This window comes from Mastigoproctus giganteus, chromosome 6 (assembly GCF_048544385.1).
Source record: "Mastigoproctus giganteus isolate SK-2022 chromosome 6, ASM4854438v1, whole genome shotgun sequence".
Classification (NCBI taxonomy): Eukaryota; Metazoa; Arthropoda; class Arachnida; order Uropygi; family Thelyphonidae; genus Mastigoproctus; species Mastigoproctus giganteus.
In genome coordinates, this window is record NC_143580.1 from 42717343 (window position 1) to 42738094 (window position 20752).

A 20752-nucleotide genomic window follows, 5' to 3' on the forward strand; every position below is an offset into this window, starting at 1 on the left:
TAGCAGTGCTAAATTCGATTCCCATGTCCTTAAAATCACCAGCATAGCATTCAAAACACTATAGGTTACATCAAACGGAACACTTACAAGTTCAAAAACTACAGATATGCGGTTATCCTTTATAAAACTATTGTTCTGCCAATCCTTGAATTCAGTTCACCCATCTGGAATCCTCACACAAAGACTTTAACCAACAAAATTGAAGCAGTCCAAAAAATTTTACCTTACATACCATAACCCTCTATTCTATCACTCAGTGTATTATGAATCGCTGTGTGATTACTTTCATCTGAGGCCTCTGTGCACTTGAAGAGTTACTGCTGACATCACCCTTCTAGCCAAAGTACTCACTGGAACTTATGAAGCATCTGATATCCTTAGTAAAATCAACTTCAATGCTCCTTGTAGACAAGTCAGGAACTGTACACCGTTTCGCCTTGACTCTGCCACCACGGACTTTATGAAGTTCAGTCCACTGAACAGAATCAGCAAATCAGCAAATGACTCTCTCATTGACTTCTTTGACAACTCCCAACCACTGATGAACTCCATCTACAAGTTTGCCTGTTCTCTTAAACTGCAAAGTTTAAGAGAACAGGCAAACTTGTAGATGGTTCTGATCTAATTATTGTAGTTTATTATTATTATGTGTTTTATTATTTTTCTATTCTCTAACTAATTAATTTATTACTTGTTTTAACCGGTAACTTAACTTAATGAAATCCTCTTTTGTACATATGATTTTAATGTTTGAATCTATATCAATGTTTATCTTCCTGTTGGATCTCTTATTATTGTTATTATGTTTATTGTTCTGATCTCAGATACACTGTTAATGGTTACCTGTTGTGAATCTTATTATTAATAAAATAAAAATAAAAAAATATATACGTTACGCTATTTCTTATCTATTACAATATGGCTAGTTCAACAATATTGGCGCCAACACAGGTGAGTCGTAACTTCCATAAATCACTAGTTAAATTCAAAATAAGAAGCTAACGAACGCTACTAAACCTATTTAATATCTTTGTAAAACACAATGTAGTATGTTAAGAATAATATAGTAAAACTATCAAAAATACTTATCCCTTTACAGCAGCCAAAAATCCACCGACTGTTCTCTTCCGCGACCAGAGCGCCCTCGATGTGGCAGAGAAGAAAAATGCATGGGATACATATAAATTAACAGGTAACACAGAAGCATATGGTAGATATAAGGTAGTCTGTAACCAAGTCACAAAGGAGATTAGGCAAGCGAAGGCAGATTGTGAGAAATCTTTGGCAAATGATGCAAAGAAAAACAGCAAAGAGTTCTTTATCTATGTCAACTCTAAAAGGAAAGGTATAAATCAGATTGGTCGACTTGATATCGATGGTTAAACTGTTGATGATCCTGCTCAGGTAGCTAATAAACTGAATGAGTATTTTGCATCAACATTTACACATGAGGAGTTATTCAGGGGCGGAGGGAATGCCAGAGGTGTATTAAACTGGCAGTGAGCTAAATGATTTTGTCATAACTCAGAGCAAAATTGAGGAGAAATTGTTGAAGATAAACGTCTGCGCGGATAGCACAATGGTATCGTCACCGGCCTCCCCACACCTGGTGGAAAAGGCCCGGGTTCGAATCCCGTCGATGACGCGAGGAAATTTAATGGGCTTTTTTCACTCCGTGGCCGAGTTAGTCGGTCTCAAGCCTAGATATCAAGGTTTTTTTTGCCCAGATATTGGGGTTTTCTCGTCCAGCAAACAGGCAAATCGACCAGAGAACACACGCAATTTACAGACAAATAAATATATCGGTAGAGGTAAGAAATTACGGGTGGCCCTAATATAATAATTTGAATTTGAATTGATGATAAACATAAGGAAGGCACCTGGGTGGATGGGATCCATCCAGTTATATTAAAGGAGGCAGCAAAGGAAGTAAGCAAACCCTTGGCCATAATTTTGGAGAGCTTCCTTGGACACGGGGGAAGTACCCATGGACTGTAGATGTGCAAATGTGACCCCAATTCATAAAGGGGGATCAAGGTGTGACAGAAGTAATTACAGACCTGTTAGTTTAACTTCTGTTCCAGGTAAAATTAATGGAGACACTGGTTAAAGAAGCACTGCAGGATCACTCATTCAAGATTTCGGTTACAGTTCAGACACAGCATGGGTTTGTTAAGGGGGAAGCTTGTCTGACCAATTTTATTGGATACTGTGATGTGGTCACAAAGGAACTGGATACAAAGTACAATTTTGAGATAATATACTTGGATCTTAGGAAGGCTTTTAATTCTGTTGCACATGGAAGACTGCTGCATAAATTGGAGCAGTGTGGCACTGGAGGCAAATTGCTGCTATGGATAAAGGGATGGTTGAGTGGGAGAAGACAGAGAGTAGTAATCAATGGTCACTTCTGTTCGTAGACTAATGTTATTTGTGGAGGGAGTACCCCAGGGTCCATTGTTGTTTTCTGTATTTATTAATGATATTGATGATGGAATATCAGGCATAATGTCTAAGTTTGCAGACGACACGAAGGCTGGCAGGGTTGTTAATGAGAGTACGCTACTGCAACAAGATTTAGAAAAGTTGAACAGTTGGATTGAGAGGTGGCAACTGAAGTTTAACATTAACAAATGTAAAGTACTGCATATGGGTAGCAGTAACCCCAGAGTAACATATCAACTGTGTGGTACTACACTGAGGATGGTAGAGAATGAACAGGACCTGTGAGTATTTGTGCAGTCAGATATGATGTGTTCTGAGCAGTGCAGGCTGTCTGCAAGTGTAGCTCATAGTGTCTTGTCAATGATATACAGGATTTTTTTTAGCAGGAAAAAGGATATATATTTTTTTTTTGGTAGTTGTTGGCGCATAGACTTCTGTGGCCATAATGCACCTCCCAAGGTTTTTGCAGTACTTTGATCCAAGCCCGAGGCGGGAATCGAACCCGCGACCTTTGGGTTGCTAGGTAGGCAATTTACCCACCCGGCTAGCCCGGTAGGCGAAAAAGGATATGATTATCCTCTTGTATAAGGTAATGGTCAGGCCACACCTTGAATACTGTATAAAGTGTATAAAGGTCTGGACGCCACATTTTAGGAAGGATGTAGAGTTGCTGGAACGAGTACAGAGAAGGGCAACAAATTTAGTGAACAGAACAAAGAGTTGCTCTTACGAAGAAAGGCTTCAGTTTTTCAAATGTATGGAGGCTAGGCACCTGCGAGTTGATCTGATTGAAGTGTATACGTCCTTGAATAGTTCGAGCATGCTCAATGCTGATTCCTCTTGTCCGGATTAATCGCCTGAGGGGACATAAATTCAAATTGAGGAAAGACACTTGTAGAATAGATGTGCGAAAGTTTGCCTTAACCAGCGGGTGGTTGATTTCTTGAACAAACTTCCATCTGTCGTAAATTAGAAAACAGGCCTTGTGCATCGGGTTGCATTATATCATCCAAGTTTCTTGCGACGACCGACCAACTGGTTAAAATAAATTTATTAAAATAAAAATAAAAATGATATATACATGAGATAAAACAGAAATAAAATAAGATAAAAGCTCGTGATATATGATTATGCCCTGCTCACTTGTACTATTGTAACCATCAATATATACTGAAGTACACCATTCACAGACTAGCTGATGAAGAGGCACTTCGCTTCGAAAGCTACTATGTATTTTAACGCTTTTATTATATTATATTTTAACACTTTTATCTTATTGTATTTTAATGCTTTTATCTTATTGTATTTCTGTTTTATCTTATGTATATATCATTTTTATTTTAATAAATTTATTTTAACCAGTTAGTCAAGGCAGAACTAGACAAACATTTGGAGCGAATGGATTGGTGAAATGGGAAGTGTTTTTTTTTTTTTTTTTATGGCTGATGCTGTATAAGCTTGCTTTCTTGCATCATATGCCTCTGTTAATGCTAATGCTAATAACCTGCAGTGACCAATGAAATCCCAGATCTAGAGTTATTAGTTTTTCCGAACTAAATGCTAATAGCCCGTTTCATTACAAAACTTTCTGAGATTGATTTGTATTTCTGATTCATATTGGTTACATGTCGATTTTCAAGTTACCCTAGTAAGATTTCTAGGAAATGTAGTTCTTATTCTTGAAATTCATATTAGTGTTAGTATTAGTATTTTTGGTTGCAGACGACTCAAGAATGCAAGCTTATAGAGCATCAGCAAAAAAAAAAAAAAAAAAAAAAGAAAGAAAAAATACCCACTGATCCGTCCATTCCCTCCACGAATTTGTCTGTTTCTTCGTTGAGTTTATTCAAAACTATCCACGTTCACAATACCAGATGGAAGTTTGTTCCAATAATCAACTACCAGCTGGCTGAAAGCAAATTTCCGCACGTCTATCCTGTAAACGTGCTTCCTCAATTTGAATTTATGCCCTCTCGTGTGTAGTCTCCGCAAGAGGAAGAATGTCATCAACATTGCTGTACACCTTGGCACTAATGACATTAAGAGTTGCAGATCTGTGGACTTACTTACCAAATCCAGAGCAATGTTGCAAAAAAAATTACCAGTTAGGGTTAAGTTAGAAAGTGTATGCAATTCTGTCTAGTCACGATAGGAAGGATTATATGATGAGAACCTTATCAATCAGTTTGTCCCTGGAAGGATTGTGCAACGCTCATGGGGGTAGAATTTTTTGCAGCGTGGCCTGTGCTTGTTAACAAGAGAGGCTGATTCTACAGGGATGAGAAACACTTAAATAGAAAGGTGCAAGAAAATTCGCAAACTAAATTTTAAAAACAGATCTCTAAGATAAATTATATTCTTCGTTTTTTTTTTTTCTTCCGTTTGCAGAATAATTACTGTCATTAAAGTTCATACTGCGACTAAGTTAGTGCTGAAATGTGTGTTGTGAAAATAACTTAAATTAAAATTTCTGTTTATACTACGGCACGACAACCAAGTCAGTAGAGTTTACAATAAACCGTCAATACAAATATTTATCGTATTTAGAAGTCAGGGGCTTGAACCCGGGTCCACTCAAGGAAAGCGTGCTAAGCACTCTCGCTCCTAACCACTTGACTCCGTCAGGAACTTTAAAACTGAATTTCGATCGACACTTTCGAATTTCTTTAAAAACAAAAATGATATTTAAAGCAAGGGTATTTTAATATATTTGATAATAATCTCAGATAGTCCTTCCCTTATTTCATAGAAGTGGAAAAGTGATAGATAGTCATGCAGAAGTGCAACACGAGGTGAATAATACTTTTCAACGAGCTTTAGAGTGGAAATACCATTGGAATCACTAGGAAAAATATACAAGGAGTTAGACTGCTGTCTGTTAAGTGATATAGTAATTTCGGAGAAGACTGTATTGTAAAAACTGTTGAAGCTGAACGACGCAAGGCTCCTGGAGCCGCCGCTATACATGCTACACTAGTGTGCAAAACTTAAGGACCAACACCATTTCTAAAGGTTAAAACCACAAAATCTTTACTGATGACGGTAGATTCAGTCTCAGCAGCGATTCTGGATGTCTGCTAATCTGGCGAGAGGTTGGCACACGGTATCACCCTGCGAACATCACTGAAAGGGATCGATATGGCGGACGAGATGTTCTCGTCTGGGGAGGCGTTATCTTGGATGGACGTACACAACTCCAGATACTGGATGGCGGTACTGTAACCGGTGCACGCTACTGTACTCCTTTCCCATGTGCGTCTGTTCCGAGGTACCATTGGTCCCGAGTTCGTGTTTATAGATGATAACGCCACACCCCATCGCACTGCAGCTGTTGATATGCTTTTGGAAAGTGAAGGCATTGTTCGTATGGATTGGCCCTGCCCGTTCTACCGATCTAAATCCCATCGAACAAATGGGGCGCTCTGGGGAGACGCCTAGCGGCACATCCACACCCACCAGAAAATGTTCCCCAGCTGAAGATGGCGCTGACAGGAGTGGACGAGGTTCCTGCAAGAACTTATCAACAACATTGTTCTAAATATTGACAGGCGGTGCAAAGCTTGCATCGACATTAGGGGTGGCCATATCTCCTACTGAGGACTACCTCTTCCCTTTGTTCCATCTTTGGCAGCGATGTATCTGTATCATGGCAGCTAGTGCTACGTTGCCATTTTTGAATAAAGTCCCTCTGTACTGCTTTGTTTCCGTTGTTGTGTCGGTGTTATTTCCTTCATCATTTCTGTATCTCGCGAGGTTCCTTTGGTATGCTTTTCCCATATCCAGGCCACTCCTATTTAAGGACCAGTCAGGTGAAAACCTGACTGGTCCTTAAATTTTGCACACCAGTGTATTATATTACAAGAGGTTGTGTGTGAGTGCTGTTGTCGGTGGTGCAGGTGCCTCAGTAACTGAGACCATATTTTTCCAAATATTATGTCTGTAAATGTGTTCAATTTCCTTGTTTGCTGGACGAAGATGTACGTTTCCGGGAGAGAAAAAAAACCATAAAACTCCCTCCTGAAACCGACTGACTCAGCCATATTGGGTATAAAGCTCATAAAAATTCCTTGCATCATCGATGGGATTGGAGCCGAAGCCTTTTCTACCCATTGGGGGATGGTCGGTGCTTATATGCACTGTGCTACTGTAATACGTCAGTGTTGTATGTGAGTGCATCATCGTATCATCATCACTTTGAGATTTTAATGATATCGCGTCTCCTGGATGATCCTCCTAGACTGGAGAAACGCTATTGACTCTTGAATACAAATTGGAGGTGCAGAACACGTGATAGGCAACTGTAGACCAGTGATTTTGACTTCACTGGTTGGAAAAAACGTAGTCCAAGTCCATGGAGTCTGTTTAAGGATAGAGTACAGGATCATCTCGATAAGAATGGTATCTTTAATGGATAATTGCATGGGGTCCTTTGCCTGACCAACCTAGTTAATTGTTATATCGAAGTCATAAAACACTTGGATGTAAGAAACAACTTTGACATTATTTCATTTGATATACAGTATGTCTAACGCTTTTAGTAGATTCGCCACGAAAGGCTATTATTACGAGGGGTTTCCGAAAAGTAAGGTAACACATTTTTTCTCTCAATGAGGTGTAATAATACGAAGTTGAAATTACACACCAAGAAGTAAGTGAACATGCACTACTTCTCCACAAATTCTCCGGTTTTATTGATGCACCTGTCCCAACACTGGATCAGTTTATCAATACCAATACTGAAGAAGTGCGTGCCCACACGCAATAACCAACATCGCACCGCATGATGAACTTCCTCATCCGTGGTGAAATGCTTTCCAGAAAGGTGTTTTTTCAGAGGTCCGAAAGTTTCACAACGATTGTGGCAACAGATTCTCCAGACACATCCTCATGCATTTTGCTTTGTCCTCCTCTGACAATTTTCGGGGCACCCAGCAGCAGCACGCCTTTCGAAAGCCAAAGACATCGTCAACAGTCGACTTACTCACGTTCACTATTTGCGCAATTTCCCGCAGTTTCACTGGCTTGTTTTCAAGAACGATGCCCTTAATGTGCGAAATGTTTCTTCTGTCTTGCTCGATAAAGGCCTGCCCGCCCGATGTCGACCTTCAATGTCAACACGGCCCGCTTTAAGTTCATTGCACCTAAAACACACCTGCTTCTTTGTCATCACCGTGAATTGGTGCTGTGTCGAAATACAGCAACTAGTTCACGGTGAATGTGAACTTGGTGAAACTTGGCGAACTTTTTGCAAGTAAAATGGTCTTCACTTGGTGAAGACCATTTTACTTGCAAAAAGCGAATAACTTCAAGAACACCTGTTTTGGACCACACTGCACTGGCGGTCTTTTTGAACGTTGTTAACGGGTCTATCTGTCCACCGCGTTTCATCTCATTCCCTTTCACCATTATTAAGAAAAATGTGTTACTTACTTTTCAGAAATCCCTCGTATAAACTGAAGCGAGCTGGTATTACAGTTAAGATACCTTTCCCATTCTTGGGCTCTCTTAAGAGACAGGAGACAGAAAGAGGACTTTCAGAAATGCGAGTCTTTATATACTCATCTTGCTAAATTCGGACGCATATCTACACTGTGCTTCCACTTTATTAGGTACACCTGCCTATTAGCGTGTTGAGCCTCATTTAGCCTTCAAAACAGCCTGAATTCGTCTAGGCATGGATTGACAAGATGCTGAAAACGTAGGAATGGAGTACCATGCAGGCATGAGTGTGTCACGCAGTTCTTTGAGATTCGATGGCGATGTAGGCCTGCAGCGAACAGCCCTTTCCAGCTAATCCCAAAGATGTTCAATAGGATTGAGATCCGCAAACTGAGCGGGCCACTGCAGCAAATAAAATTCATTTCATATTCCTGGAATTATTCCATAGTGATTCAGGCTTTGTGAACCGGCACATTATCCTGCTGGAATTACTTCCGTCTGACTGAGGATAAACTGTCAACATGGACGGATGCACTTGGTCAGCAATGATGTTTAAGTACGATGTGGCATTCAGACGTGATCTATGGATATCATTGGATCCAATGTGTGCCAAAAAAACATCCCCACACCATAACACTTCCCCCACCACCTTGCACGGTAGTCGTCAGACATGACGGGTCCGTGGATTCATGATGTTTTCGCTACATTCTGAGCCTTCCACCAACATGATGCACCAGGAACTTCGACTCGTCAGACCAAGCAACTGTTTTCCAATCCTCGATAGTCCAGTGCTGGTGTTCCTGTGCCCACCGGAGGCGTAGTCTCTTGTTCTTCATTCATAACAAAGATATGCGATATGGCCGTCGGCTGTTGTAGCCCATTCGCGACAAAGTGCAACTTTGTCGCGAAGTGGTCCGTTGCGATATTTTGTTCTGCGCACCAAGGTTGTATTCTGACGTAATGTGTGACATTGTGGCACGTCTCTTTGTTTGCACAATTGTAGCCATCCTCCTCTGACTTCTCTCATCAACAAGCAATTTTCTTCCACAGGAGTGCCGTTCAGAGGATGTTTTCTGTTCGTTGCACTATTCTCAATATACCCTTGAAACTGTGGTGCGTGAAAAGTACAGGAGCACCGCCGTTTCAGAGATGCTTTGTCCAGCATGTTTTGCACCTACTACCATGCCACGTTCGACGTCCGTTAGATCACTCCTTTTCCCGATTTTTGCTATGGTTTATACGCTTAACTGATACTAGAAAGGTTGTTCTGATGCATTTATATTCACAACTGTGGTCATGTGACTTGCAATGTTCTGGGACAAACCATTTGTGTGCACATCAGGGATGTACGAATGTTATAACGATGACATCTTTGACTTGCTTTTTGTATATAAAGTACAGCTGTGTTAGTTCCAGTCCTCCTGATCATGTTATTTTCTTTTGTGTTCAAAAGTTGATTAATTATTCATCTTTTCTTTATTTATATTTTTGTTTTTGACTAGCTGTTATTTTTGTTTTATTTATATTATTATTATTATTATTATTTGGTGAATAATGGTTGTGTATGTTGCTTACTTCTGTATTTCTGTTTTTTTCATTCATACACCCAATTTATTGTAAGGTTGCGCTGGTCACGTGTGTACGGAACCATGACCGCATCTAATTTAAGTTAATAAAGAACCTTATTAGCAAGTGGACTCCCTCAGGAAACAGCACTATTTTCCGAAATAGTTCCCGAAGAGGAAAATTTTGTTTCTCCTCTTCCATAATTACATTGATGAGATAGTGCAGAGGAAGTTGTCAAAATTTAATAAAGACTTAAAGGCAAGAACCGTGATTAACAACCAGAAGACCTTTTTCTTCAAAATCACTTAAATCTATTGCACAAACCGATGGTCTGATAATTTCAATTGAAATTTACTGCTACTAAATGTATAGCTTGCACCAGCGGAGCAGGAATTCAGAAGTTGCTTATAAGCTAGGTGAAGAAAAGATATAAGTAGTTCAGGATGAAAAAGACATGGGGAAGGGATGAGTTACTAGTCAGGTATGTGCCATTTGTTTGACGTAGAATTTATTAAAGAAAAAATCGATCAAAGAATACACACACATGTCAATGTTTTATTAAGGTTACTTGAGAAAAACTTCATCCACCAATGTATAATTCTACAAATTTGCGCGATTCTCTGGTCGGTTTGCCTGTTTTGCTGAACGAAAATCCCGAGTTTCCAGGAGAAAAAACCTGGCCATTCTCACCTGAGGCCGACTAATTCAGGCACCGATTCAAAAAAAAAAAAAAAAAAAAAAAAAGCAAGCTCATAAAAGTTCTTAACGTGTTTGATGGGATTTGAATCTGGGCCTTTTCCACACTAGTGTTAGGAAGATACTTTCAACTACAACTACCCATGTGTATTGTGTCTGTAAATTGAGTGTGTTCCCTGGTCGACTTTCTTGCATTGCTGAACGAAAAACCCGTTTTTCCGGAAAAAAAAAACTGCTATTTACGCCCTAGACCGACTAACTCAGTCACGGTGTGAAAAAAAGCCTATAAACGCTCCTCGTGTTATCGACAGGATTCGATCACGAGCCTTCCCACCCGGTGGGTGGAGGACGGTAACGATACCACTGTGCTACTCACGCAGGCATGTCCTGTCATACAAATTCAGATTATTATTAGGGCCACCCGTAATTTCTTACATGTACCAGTTTAAGTATTATGTCTGTAAATTGCATGTGTTCTCTGATCGATTTGCCTGTTTTGCTGAACGAAAAAAACCCTCTTTTCTGGGGAGAAAAACCTTGCTATCTACACCTGAGACCGACTATCTCAGCCACAGAGTGAAAAAAGCCCATTAAAGTTCCTCCCGTCATCGACAGGATTCGAACCAGGGCCTTTTCTTCCTGGTGTGGGGAGGACGGTGATGGTACCGCTGTGCTTCACGCGCAGACTGCCTGTTATACATGTGATGAAGGGATAATGGTTCAATGGTATTGTCCTAATTTCAGGATTCTTTCCACTAGCGAAACTACTATAGTACCATGACCACCACCACGAGGGGTGCCCAAGGAGCAGGACCTGGCGATCCATTTGACATTGTTGTTAAAGACCACGTGGAAAGCGTTCAGAAATCTAGAAGGGGAGGGGGCGGTAGAATTTGTACCTTTGTTTAGAGCATCTCTCCACCTTTCGTTCGTCATTTGACCACGGTTTTAAAGCTGTAAAAAGAACAAATTAAGCAAAAAAGTTTTGTATTAGTTTGTCTTTAATATTCTGTTTGTCTATTAAAGATACTAGTTTGTCTTTAATTATCTGCTGGAATTGTATGTGCAAGTGTGTGTTAGCCCTCTTTTATGCATGCGTTTTGTCTCGCGCAACAGGCGACGGCAAAATGTCGTCCGTTCTATAAATGACTGGGAACAAATGGATCATTTTATGCTCTGTCGTCCGTTTACATTGCCGTCGCGTTCTGAAAGACATGCCGTCGTGTCCTACAGAACGCAAACGGCAAAAAGTCGCACAATTTTTCTAAGTACATGGTTCTAATTACGCGCCACTTGCCTGTCGTGCGCTGTCTAGACATCAGTGCTGCCAACCGCTCTGGCGGATTTAAACTAATCTTATTTTTATAGACTTACCTAAGAGTTATTGCCAACATTTCCTGTAGAGAAAATGACAAGCATTGCACCAAAAGTTGCCTAGCTTGAATCGTTCCTTGGAATTTGACCACCAGTTCATCAAACGAAGAGCTGGTGAAGACATTCTAAAATAATTAAAAAACTTGTTCCTGTCGTCCCTTAATTTTCCGTAGAGGTTACGAAATTGACCATTTACAAATCTAGCACTGTTGATGGGATGAACAGTCCATCTTCTTTTCCGTCTTTTCACTGCAATGAGCCGATATGCAAAACAGATCACGCACAGATCCATCTTCCATTCTCCAATGCGAAAAGGCCCCAGCAGCACTGATACAGTTTGTCCACCCGCACTAGTTTTTTTGTTTTTTTTTGACTGACGACAAATGTTTCGTGCATAAAATAAACCTAGAAAACGCACGGCAAGCTGCCGTCGGCTGTTGCGCGACGGCATGAGGCTGTGAATGGGTTGAGTACCTGAATTCTGATGGGATCCTTCCACTTGTTCAGATTACGAACCTAAGATGGCATAAATTCAAATTAAGAAAAGACAGATGTAGAATCGATGTGCGGAAATTTGCCTTTAGGCAGCGGGTGGTTAATTGCTGGAACAAACTACCATCTGTCGTTGTGGAAGTTGATAGGTTAAATAAATTTAAGGAGGAACTGGACAGGCATTTGGAGGGAATGGTGTGATTTTTTTTTTTTTTTTTGCTGATGCTGCATAAGCTCATACACTTGCTTTCTTGCATCACATGCCACTACTACTTCTACTACTACTACTACTACTACTACTCTTCAAAGGAACTTGGGCTATACAACGCCAGTATATTTCTAATTGCATGCATTCTTCGGTCAGTTTTCTGTATGCTGGACAAAAAACAGAGTTTTCAGAAGAAAAATAAATCGACTAACTCATCCACGTTGTGATAAACGTTGAGTTTATCTCATTATTCAGTTTTTATTATTATTATTATTATTACGGAAATAGATTGTTTGTCGGTTGTAATTTTCCCGTTAGATGTCGCTCTATATATCGTTTTAGGTGGTGTGTAGTTTGCCATGTGTTATTAATGTTAACATTTATAATTATTTAATGTTTCGCGTATTAAAATAAGTTAATCTGTAACATAACATAATGTGGAGGTCATTGTCTAGTGTTTCGAAGCGTACCACATTCGAAGAATGGCTACGCAAGGTGTATTTCTCTTGATGTGTATTCTTACCGGTAAAGTGTTGTATGGAATGCCTGAAAGTATGAAATAAACTTTTCAAAGAACGTGTAGGAATATATCTGTTATGGACAAACTGATTAATTGGGCATTGTTCATTCTGCCCGGGCACTATATATACGGACTGGAGATATTGGGTAGTGTGATAAAAATGTGTTAATTTATTACGTTGACCGGGCATTATAAATAAAGTTTCCTGATCTCTGGGCAATGTGATATCCTATAAAGTTACAAAATATTTTTCAACGATTTTAACTTACTGTGTTGGTCTGAAGGTTTGTTGCCTTCAGTAAAGATTATGCGCACTAATTAAAAATGAAACAAACTATGAACTCTTAAATTAAGTATTAAACAGTTATTTGTAAATTACATGGTTAAAAATTCTGAAAAATTCAAGTATGATATTTTGAATATCCAAACAAAAAAAACAACGCATTCTAATCCAGTATATATATATTTTTATTTTATATAGAATTTGTGTTAGAAAATTGGATATAAATAAAAACATTATCCTAACATTAAATTAACAAGTCTTCTTAAAATGAACACAAAAATAATAAACAAACAAAAATAAAAAATAACAAAAATAAAAAAACAAACAAAAAATCAAAATCAAAATGAATTAAAAAAATAAATAAAGCTAATTTTTATTTTTAATGAATCGCAAAATTTGGCATATAATTTTTCCTATTTATTCGAACAATTGAGACTAGTGGCATTTGAAATTACATATTTTTTTATCTTTCTGACATTTACATCTATCAGAACTACAGCCACCTTTGCGGTTACATTTATTGTAACCTTACCCTCCTGAAACCGGCAAAATTTCTATATCTGATACATCTTCAATGGCCAAGAAATTTTCTTTGCAAATAGTAAATTCGTTTCTGGAATACAGTGGGTTTAATTTTCCATATTTGGTGCCCAATTTATAGAAATTTTTATTAGAAATTTCCAGAACAACGGCTAAACTATTTTTTCTATTACTGCATGCTCGGTCTACATCTGGTTTTGGATTCCTAGTTTCACCAACATGTGCAGGAGTATATTTTGAATATGAGGTGTTTAGCACTTTTTTTGCTTGCTTTTTTTAGATTTGAAAGAGCAGATTTTCTAGTTACAGATATATTTTTCTTTTTTTCTTGTATTTTTGAATTTTGAATTTCATTTTCATCTTCATTATTCATGACCTCTTCAGTAGTCGCCAAATCATTTTTTAAAGAAGAAATTTCATCTAAAGAAGACTTTGGGGTGTTCAGCTGCACCATCAGTCGAGTGTAGCATTTCTAGACCTACGTCATTTGTTGCAGTATTGACTTCTTTAATATTACCTTCACTTTCCTCTGGATCATTCTGATTTCCATGATTTTCATTACTGTTTAATAGTACCTCCAAGTCCTCGTCTGTTCTTATGTCATTCAATAATTCAGAAGGTAAGGAAGTTTTTAAGCCAATTCTCAACTTACAACCAAACATGGCTTCGTAGGGACTGCAGTTTATACCAGTATAATGAGCTCCATTTTTCGTGATTTGCACAAACTTTAAGCGTTCTGACCATTTGATGGAATTGTTAGTCTCTAGCCAAGAACTGAGGATGTTCTCGATACCTTGATTTGCCCTTTCTACCAAACCTTGACTCTGATTATGTCTAAGAACATATGCTACTTCTTCAGCCCTTTTTATTTTTAAAGGACGAATGTCTAGGTTTGCCATGAACCATTTTAAGTTCGTCCCACATACTGCACATTTCCTCAATAATTTTGTTGCAAAATTTCCTACCATTATCACTGTAAAATATTTGGCACTCCAAAAATTGTGATTATGTCTAAGAACATATGCTACTTCTTCAGCCCTTTTTTGTTTTTAAAGGACGAATCTGTACAAATTTTGTGAGTGATCCTGATAAACAAGAATAAATTTATATTCTCCATCTCCTTGACTTTGCATGTCTATCAGGTCAACTTGACATCTGGAATTCATTTCATTGCAGATAATTGGCCTTACTACTAAACCCTTTTTGGGAACCTGTTTCTTTTGACAAATTTCGTATAAATTTAGGTAAATCACAAATCATTTCCCGCATTATGTTTTTATACTTTTTATTTAATTCTTTTTCCATGCAATTTCTACCACCATGACTGATCGAAATATGAGTTTCATGAAGTATTTGAAATGCCTCATCTATATGCACATAATATTTAATAGAAGAATTACCTTTCTTCACTGGAACAATCAACCTTTCCAAATCTCCTATAGAAACAACGTCATATCTACGCAAACGTTGGCGTCTTCTATGATTTTTTCATTTTTGCCTCTAACTTTTTTGACGAGATTAAAGTATTCGGCTTTGGTAAGAATTGGGTATTAGTGTTTATTCACTAACGACTCATATAATCGGTTATTGAATTGGTTTTTCGTATTGAAGAAAGCTCCACAGAAAGCTGTGGAGCTTTCTGCAAGCGATACTTTAAAATTTTGAGGGTATTCGTTAAATATTTAAATATTATTTCATGAAAAAGGAAAAAATCAAGAGCAAAAACGCACACTAATTATGAGTTTGTGCTTACCGACACATGCATTTAAGTGGACATCTCACTCCTACTACACAGAACCACACACATTGCCTGGAGATCATGAAACATTATTTATAATGCCCAGTCAAAGTAATAAATTAACACATTTTTATATCACATTGCCTGGAGATCAGGAAACATTATTTATAATGCCCGGTCAAAGTAATAAATTAACACATTTTTATCACTCTGCCCAATATCTCCAGTCCTATATATAGTGCCCGGGCAGTATGAATAATGCCCAATTAATCACTTTGTCCATAATATATCCATTCCTAGGCATTCTCTACATTGCCTAGCAAAGTATTAAAAAAAACAGTTGTTTTCAAAGATGTGTATCTTGTAAAATAAAACTACAATTGCCCTATGATACTATTATGTAAGTGAATCACAGTTCCCTACTTTTATACAAGATCATAAGGAAAAAATATTACTCTGAAATGATCAGTATGAAATAAACTTTTCTGTTAATCAATCTGTACTGTTCTGTTGTAATTGAATCAGAGTTCCCGACTTTTATACAATGACATATGGCTTGGGAAGTACCTCTGTGTGCAGTCTTATTGGCACTCCAGTCCCTAACAAAAAAAAAAATGAGAATATTATATAATTGTAGAAAGTCATTTTATTATATTTTGTAATTATCAATGAACACGTGGCATAATCATTTTGGGATTAGAAAACAATGCTCTAATATTTTACAACAAAAAAAAAGTCTTTTATCAGAATGTTTATCATTCAATTTCTTATAATTGACAGCAGAAGACAAATTTTAAGTGATAATGTAATTAGCATCTAAAATTTGTAATTTTTTAGCCTTGTTCATAGTGAAGTGTAAACAAAAATGAGAATAGTCATTCTTGTTTTTACCTGTTTAGAATTTGTAAACTATTAAACGGACAGTGCTCCCTCGATTAGGCACCTTTTGTGCTGTGCATACTTGTATACAGGTGGCCCGAATTCCCCCACTCTATCATGCTGAAATGAATTTATAATGTAAGTGAATAACTGTAAAATAAATTTTTTCCCATCACCCTGTGATACTGTTAAGTGAATCACAATTAGTATGAGTACTGGCTAATGTTGCAAGAAAGTAAGCTTATACAGCATCATCCAAAAAAAAAAAAAAAAAAAAAAACACCCTTCCCACATCACTTCCCCAACCCTCTGATTATTTGTTTAGTTCTTCCTTGAATTTATTCAGACTACCCACTTCCATAACACCGGATGGAAGTTTGTTCCAACGATAACTACCCGCTGGCTGAAAGCAGATTTCCACACATATATCCTGAAACCATGCTTCCTCAGTTTAAGTTTATGCCCCTGCTTCATGTTTCAGCAAGAGCAATGATGGCATCATCGTTTAGCTTATCCAATCCATTCGAAGCCTTAAACACCTCATTCACTCATTCTTACTTAATTTCCAGGTGCTTCAATTTGCCTTTCTTGGTGGGCGTACCCTTTTGTTTCCTCTCACCAATCTAGTTGCCATTCTTTGCACCCATTTTGTCAGATCCACATCCCTCTTAAAATGAGAATTCTAGACCTGTATGCTATACTCAAGATGCTTAACCTTTTGCTTTTACACAATGGGATAATCACCTCTGTATCCCTGCTGTAAAATTCCTACATATATATCATTGATAAAGCTTCCTTGCACCTTACAGCTAATAATAATAATAATAAAACCAATGAGCTGTCCTAGAAACCTTCTGCACTGTTCAGAGAACTTCATATCTGACTGCACAGTAATCACTAGGTCAATTTTGTTTTCCACTACTCTCAGTGAGCTGGGTGGGTAAAGTGCCTGCCTGGCAACCCAAAGGTCGTGGGTTCGATTCCCGCCTAGGGCTTGGATCAAAGTTCTGCAAAAAAAAAACCTTGGGAGGTGCATTATGGCCACAGAAGCCGATGCGCCAACAACTACCAAAAAAAAAAAAAAAAAAACTCTCAGTGTGGTACCACACAGTTGCATGTTATGGTTGGATTACTGCTACCTATATGCAGTACCTTGCATTTGTCAATGTTAAACTTCATAATTTATCGATTACTACTTCTTGGCACATCAGCTTAACTCTTCTAGATCTTGTTGAAGTAGCACACTCTGATTACTGTCTTTAACCATCCTATCAACCTTTGTATTATCTGCAAACTTAGACATAAGCCTGATATTTCTTCATCAGTATAATTAATAAATATTGAAAACAACAGTGGGCTCAACACTGGACCATGGGGGACTCCATTAATAATCCAAGAAGAGCAGTACCCATTTATACCCATCCTCTGTTTACTGCCACTCAACCATCCCTTTTTCCATAGCAGTAACTTTTTCCCAATGATATTTTTCCAATTTGTTGAACAGTCTTTCATGTGGAAAAGTGTCAAAGGCATTAATGAAATCTAAGTAAATGATTTAAAAATTTTTTTTTTTCCTCCAGTTCCTTTGTTACTGCTTCACAGAAGCTAATCAGATTGGTCAAACAAGAACTCCCTGTAACAAATCCATATTGTGATTTTCATATAATTCCATTTGTGTTAAGATGATTCTGCAATACTTCTTTAACCAGTGACTCCATTATTTTCCCTGGAACAGAAGTCAAGCTTACAGGTCTGTAATTAGACTTCACCCTTTGATCCCCCCTTTGTTTATTGGAGATGCAAGCACATCAGTGTTTCCCCTAAATTCAAGGATGCTCTCGTAATTATGGCCAAAGGTTTGTTGATCTCCTTTGCTGCCTCTCTTAGTACAATTTTATAGATTCTGTCCACTCCAGGTGCCTTATTTATGAAGTCAAGCTTACAGGTCTGTAATTAGACTTCACCCTTTGATCCCCCTTTGTTTATTGGATATGCAATCACATCAGTGTTTTCCCTAAATTCAAGGATGCTCTCGTAATTATGGCCAAAGGTTTGTTGATCTCCTTTGCTGCCTCTCTTAGTACAATTTCATAGATTCTGTCCACTCCAGGTGCCTTATTTATGTTTTGCTTCAACAATTTCTCTTCCACTTTCTTTTCATTTATCACAAAATCATTTATCTTCCTGTAGTTTGATATACTCTTGACATCCCCATCCCTAAAAAATTCCTCTTGTGTGAACATAGTTGCAAAATATCTATTTAGCTTTCCAGCAGGATCATCAGTGGTTATACCATTCATATCTAGCAGACCAATATGATTCATCCCTTTCCTTCTAGTGCATACATAAGTAAAGAAGTCTCTGCTGCTTTCCTTTGCATTCTTTGCCAGAGGATTCTCATAATCTGCCTTAGCATTATTTGCCTAACACACTTTGTGACACGATTGCAGATTTGTTGATATCTACTGGGTTTCTGTATATCTCAATAATGTATAAGAATCCAATGCATTTTTCTTCTCTAATACTAGTCTCATCAGTTCATCTGATATCCATTAAGGTCTCAACTTTACTTGGCATAAAAGGGTTATGTCTCCGAATGTTTTGCATTTAGAATTTGCTAATGATAATATCAACAGTTGGTCCCACTGAATAAAATTAAAATCTACCCAAGACTATGGCAGTCACTTTATGAAAGAAAAAGCTCTTCCCTTTGCCCATGATAGTAGATAAATCCCACATCAGTATACTCAACATTGACAACAGTTTCCCAACTATATGGCCACATACTGCTGGTAATAAAGTGGTGATGGACTTCATTAAAAAACATTTAGATAACTTGCAGCTGAAGTTCAAGGATTATTTTGGTGAGAGCATTGAAGATTTTGACTTGGGTTCATGACCCATTTATTTCAGATGCTAAATCCCTTCTGATTAATATACAAGAGGAACTAACAGATCTGAAGGTGGACAGAATACTGCAATTAAAACATCGTGAAGTGCAGTTGAACACATTTTGGTTGTCAATAAGGAAAGAATACCTGGCTAGCTCTGAGATGGTAATTAATGTGTTATTACCATTTTCGCCTACATATTTGTATGAACTGAGCAAAAAACCTTAACTGAAATTAAAACATCAGAGGGAAGAATGAGATCCATTGATGAAGAAATGAGGCTTGCATTATCAACGATTCCTCCACGTATCAGCCATCTGTGTTCAGCAAAGCAGGCACAAATATCACAGTTGTTGTTGTTATTTGGTTTTTAGGAGCATTAGCAACTAAGGCCATATTGCTCTGGGGATATGCGGTGGTCATTCTCTGACCTATCCGCATCTTCCGTATTTGGTGGTGATGGGCTCGAACCCCGGTCTAATCAAGAAGCGTGTGCTACGCACTACTGTTCCTTCCCACCTGGCTACGGAGGCGCAATATCACAGTGAAGGTATGCGTAGTTATTTGGTTTAATATTAATACTTTTTTTTTTTTTTTTTTTTTTTTGGCTTTGCTTTTGTACAGTGATTTTGGGTTTATAAAATGTTCATATAGGCATGAGCCAATTTCTGTTGGAATAATAATAATTGATTCTATTGTGACTTATAATATATTTATATTAACATTGCCATAAACTATGCTTTTTGTGGGATTAAATTTTGATGCACTGTGTTGTGTGATAATTTAAGGTGTGTTGCAAAGAGAAAAAGGTTGCGGAACACTGGTATAAGAGATGGGGATGCTGTTTAGCTTTGTTTTAACTAAAAAAATCACGTGATTAAAGAATAAAAATTGTGAATAGTAATGCTTCTCAATTTATGTTTTCATGTCATTAATGGCAGCAGAGCTTTCCTGTTTGTGTGTTTGGGAGAGGGCGTAGGCAGAACTAGGTAGGTAGTATTTGTACAATGTATATGTACAAATTTATAGGTCTCTTTTTTTATCCGAACAGTAAAGTTTCCTCCTAATATATTTTGAAAATATTTTGAGCAAGAGACAACATCACTTGAAACTTATTTTGGTGGAATATATTGTTTGCTCCATTTGCCCTTGACATTGTCACCTGTTTGGAAAACTATTGCTTTAATTCCAGTGGCATTGTTTGTAGTTGGCTGGTGCTGTCAGCTCTCAACAATATTGCCTCCCCCCAGTTTCATTCTCATAAGTAATTACAGAAACTCTGTGGGAAAGAATAGCAAACAACAGTTTTCTTACTATATTATTTGTGACTTTTATACAAAGGCATAGGGTAGAAATACTACTGTTCCTGTAATTTGCTGTAAATTACTACTGTCCTACCTCTTGCTGTTGAAATGAATATATATTCAATAACCAATTCAGTTGGGCTGTTATTTTGTATCCAGATTCATTTATGGCAAGATATGGTGAGGAGAGTAGTATTTCTTCGTCTTGTGACCTTGTGCAAAAGTTGTAAACTGTTATTCACTTATAGAAACAGTGTAATTATAGTATTGTAGGGCAATTATAGTTTATCAAGATACACATCTATGAAAAAAAAACCCATTTCCATACTTTTCTGGGCATTCTGTAGGATACTTGGAAATTTTATAGATCGCCTAGC

General features: G+C 37.8%; 1 protein-coding gene across 1 annotated transcript in view; it reads left to right on the forward strand.

The window, feature by feature from the left end:
* The first annotated feature begins 12561 nt into the window (after window positions 1-12561).
* Window positions 12562-20752, forward strand: part of mEFG1 (mitochondrial translation elongation factor G 1) — a 154524-nt gene continuing 146333 nt past the window's right edge. Inside the window, exon 1 of the mRNA XM_090375087.1 lies at window positions 12562-12715. Coding sequence (XP_090231213.1) covers window positions 12656-12715 — 60 coding nt within the window. The 5' untranslated portion in view covers window positions 12562-12655. The remainder of the gene's footprint in view (window positions 12716-20752) is intronic.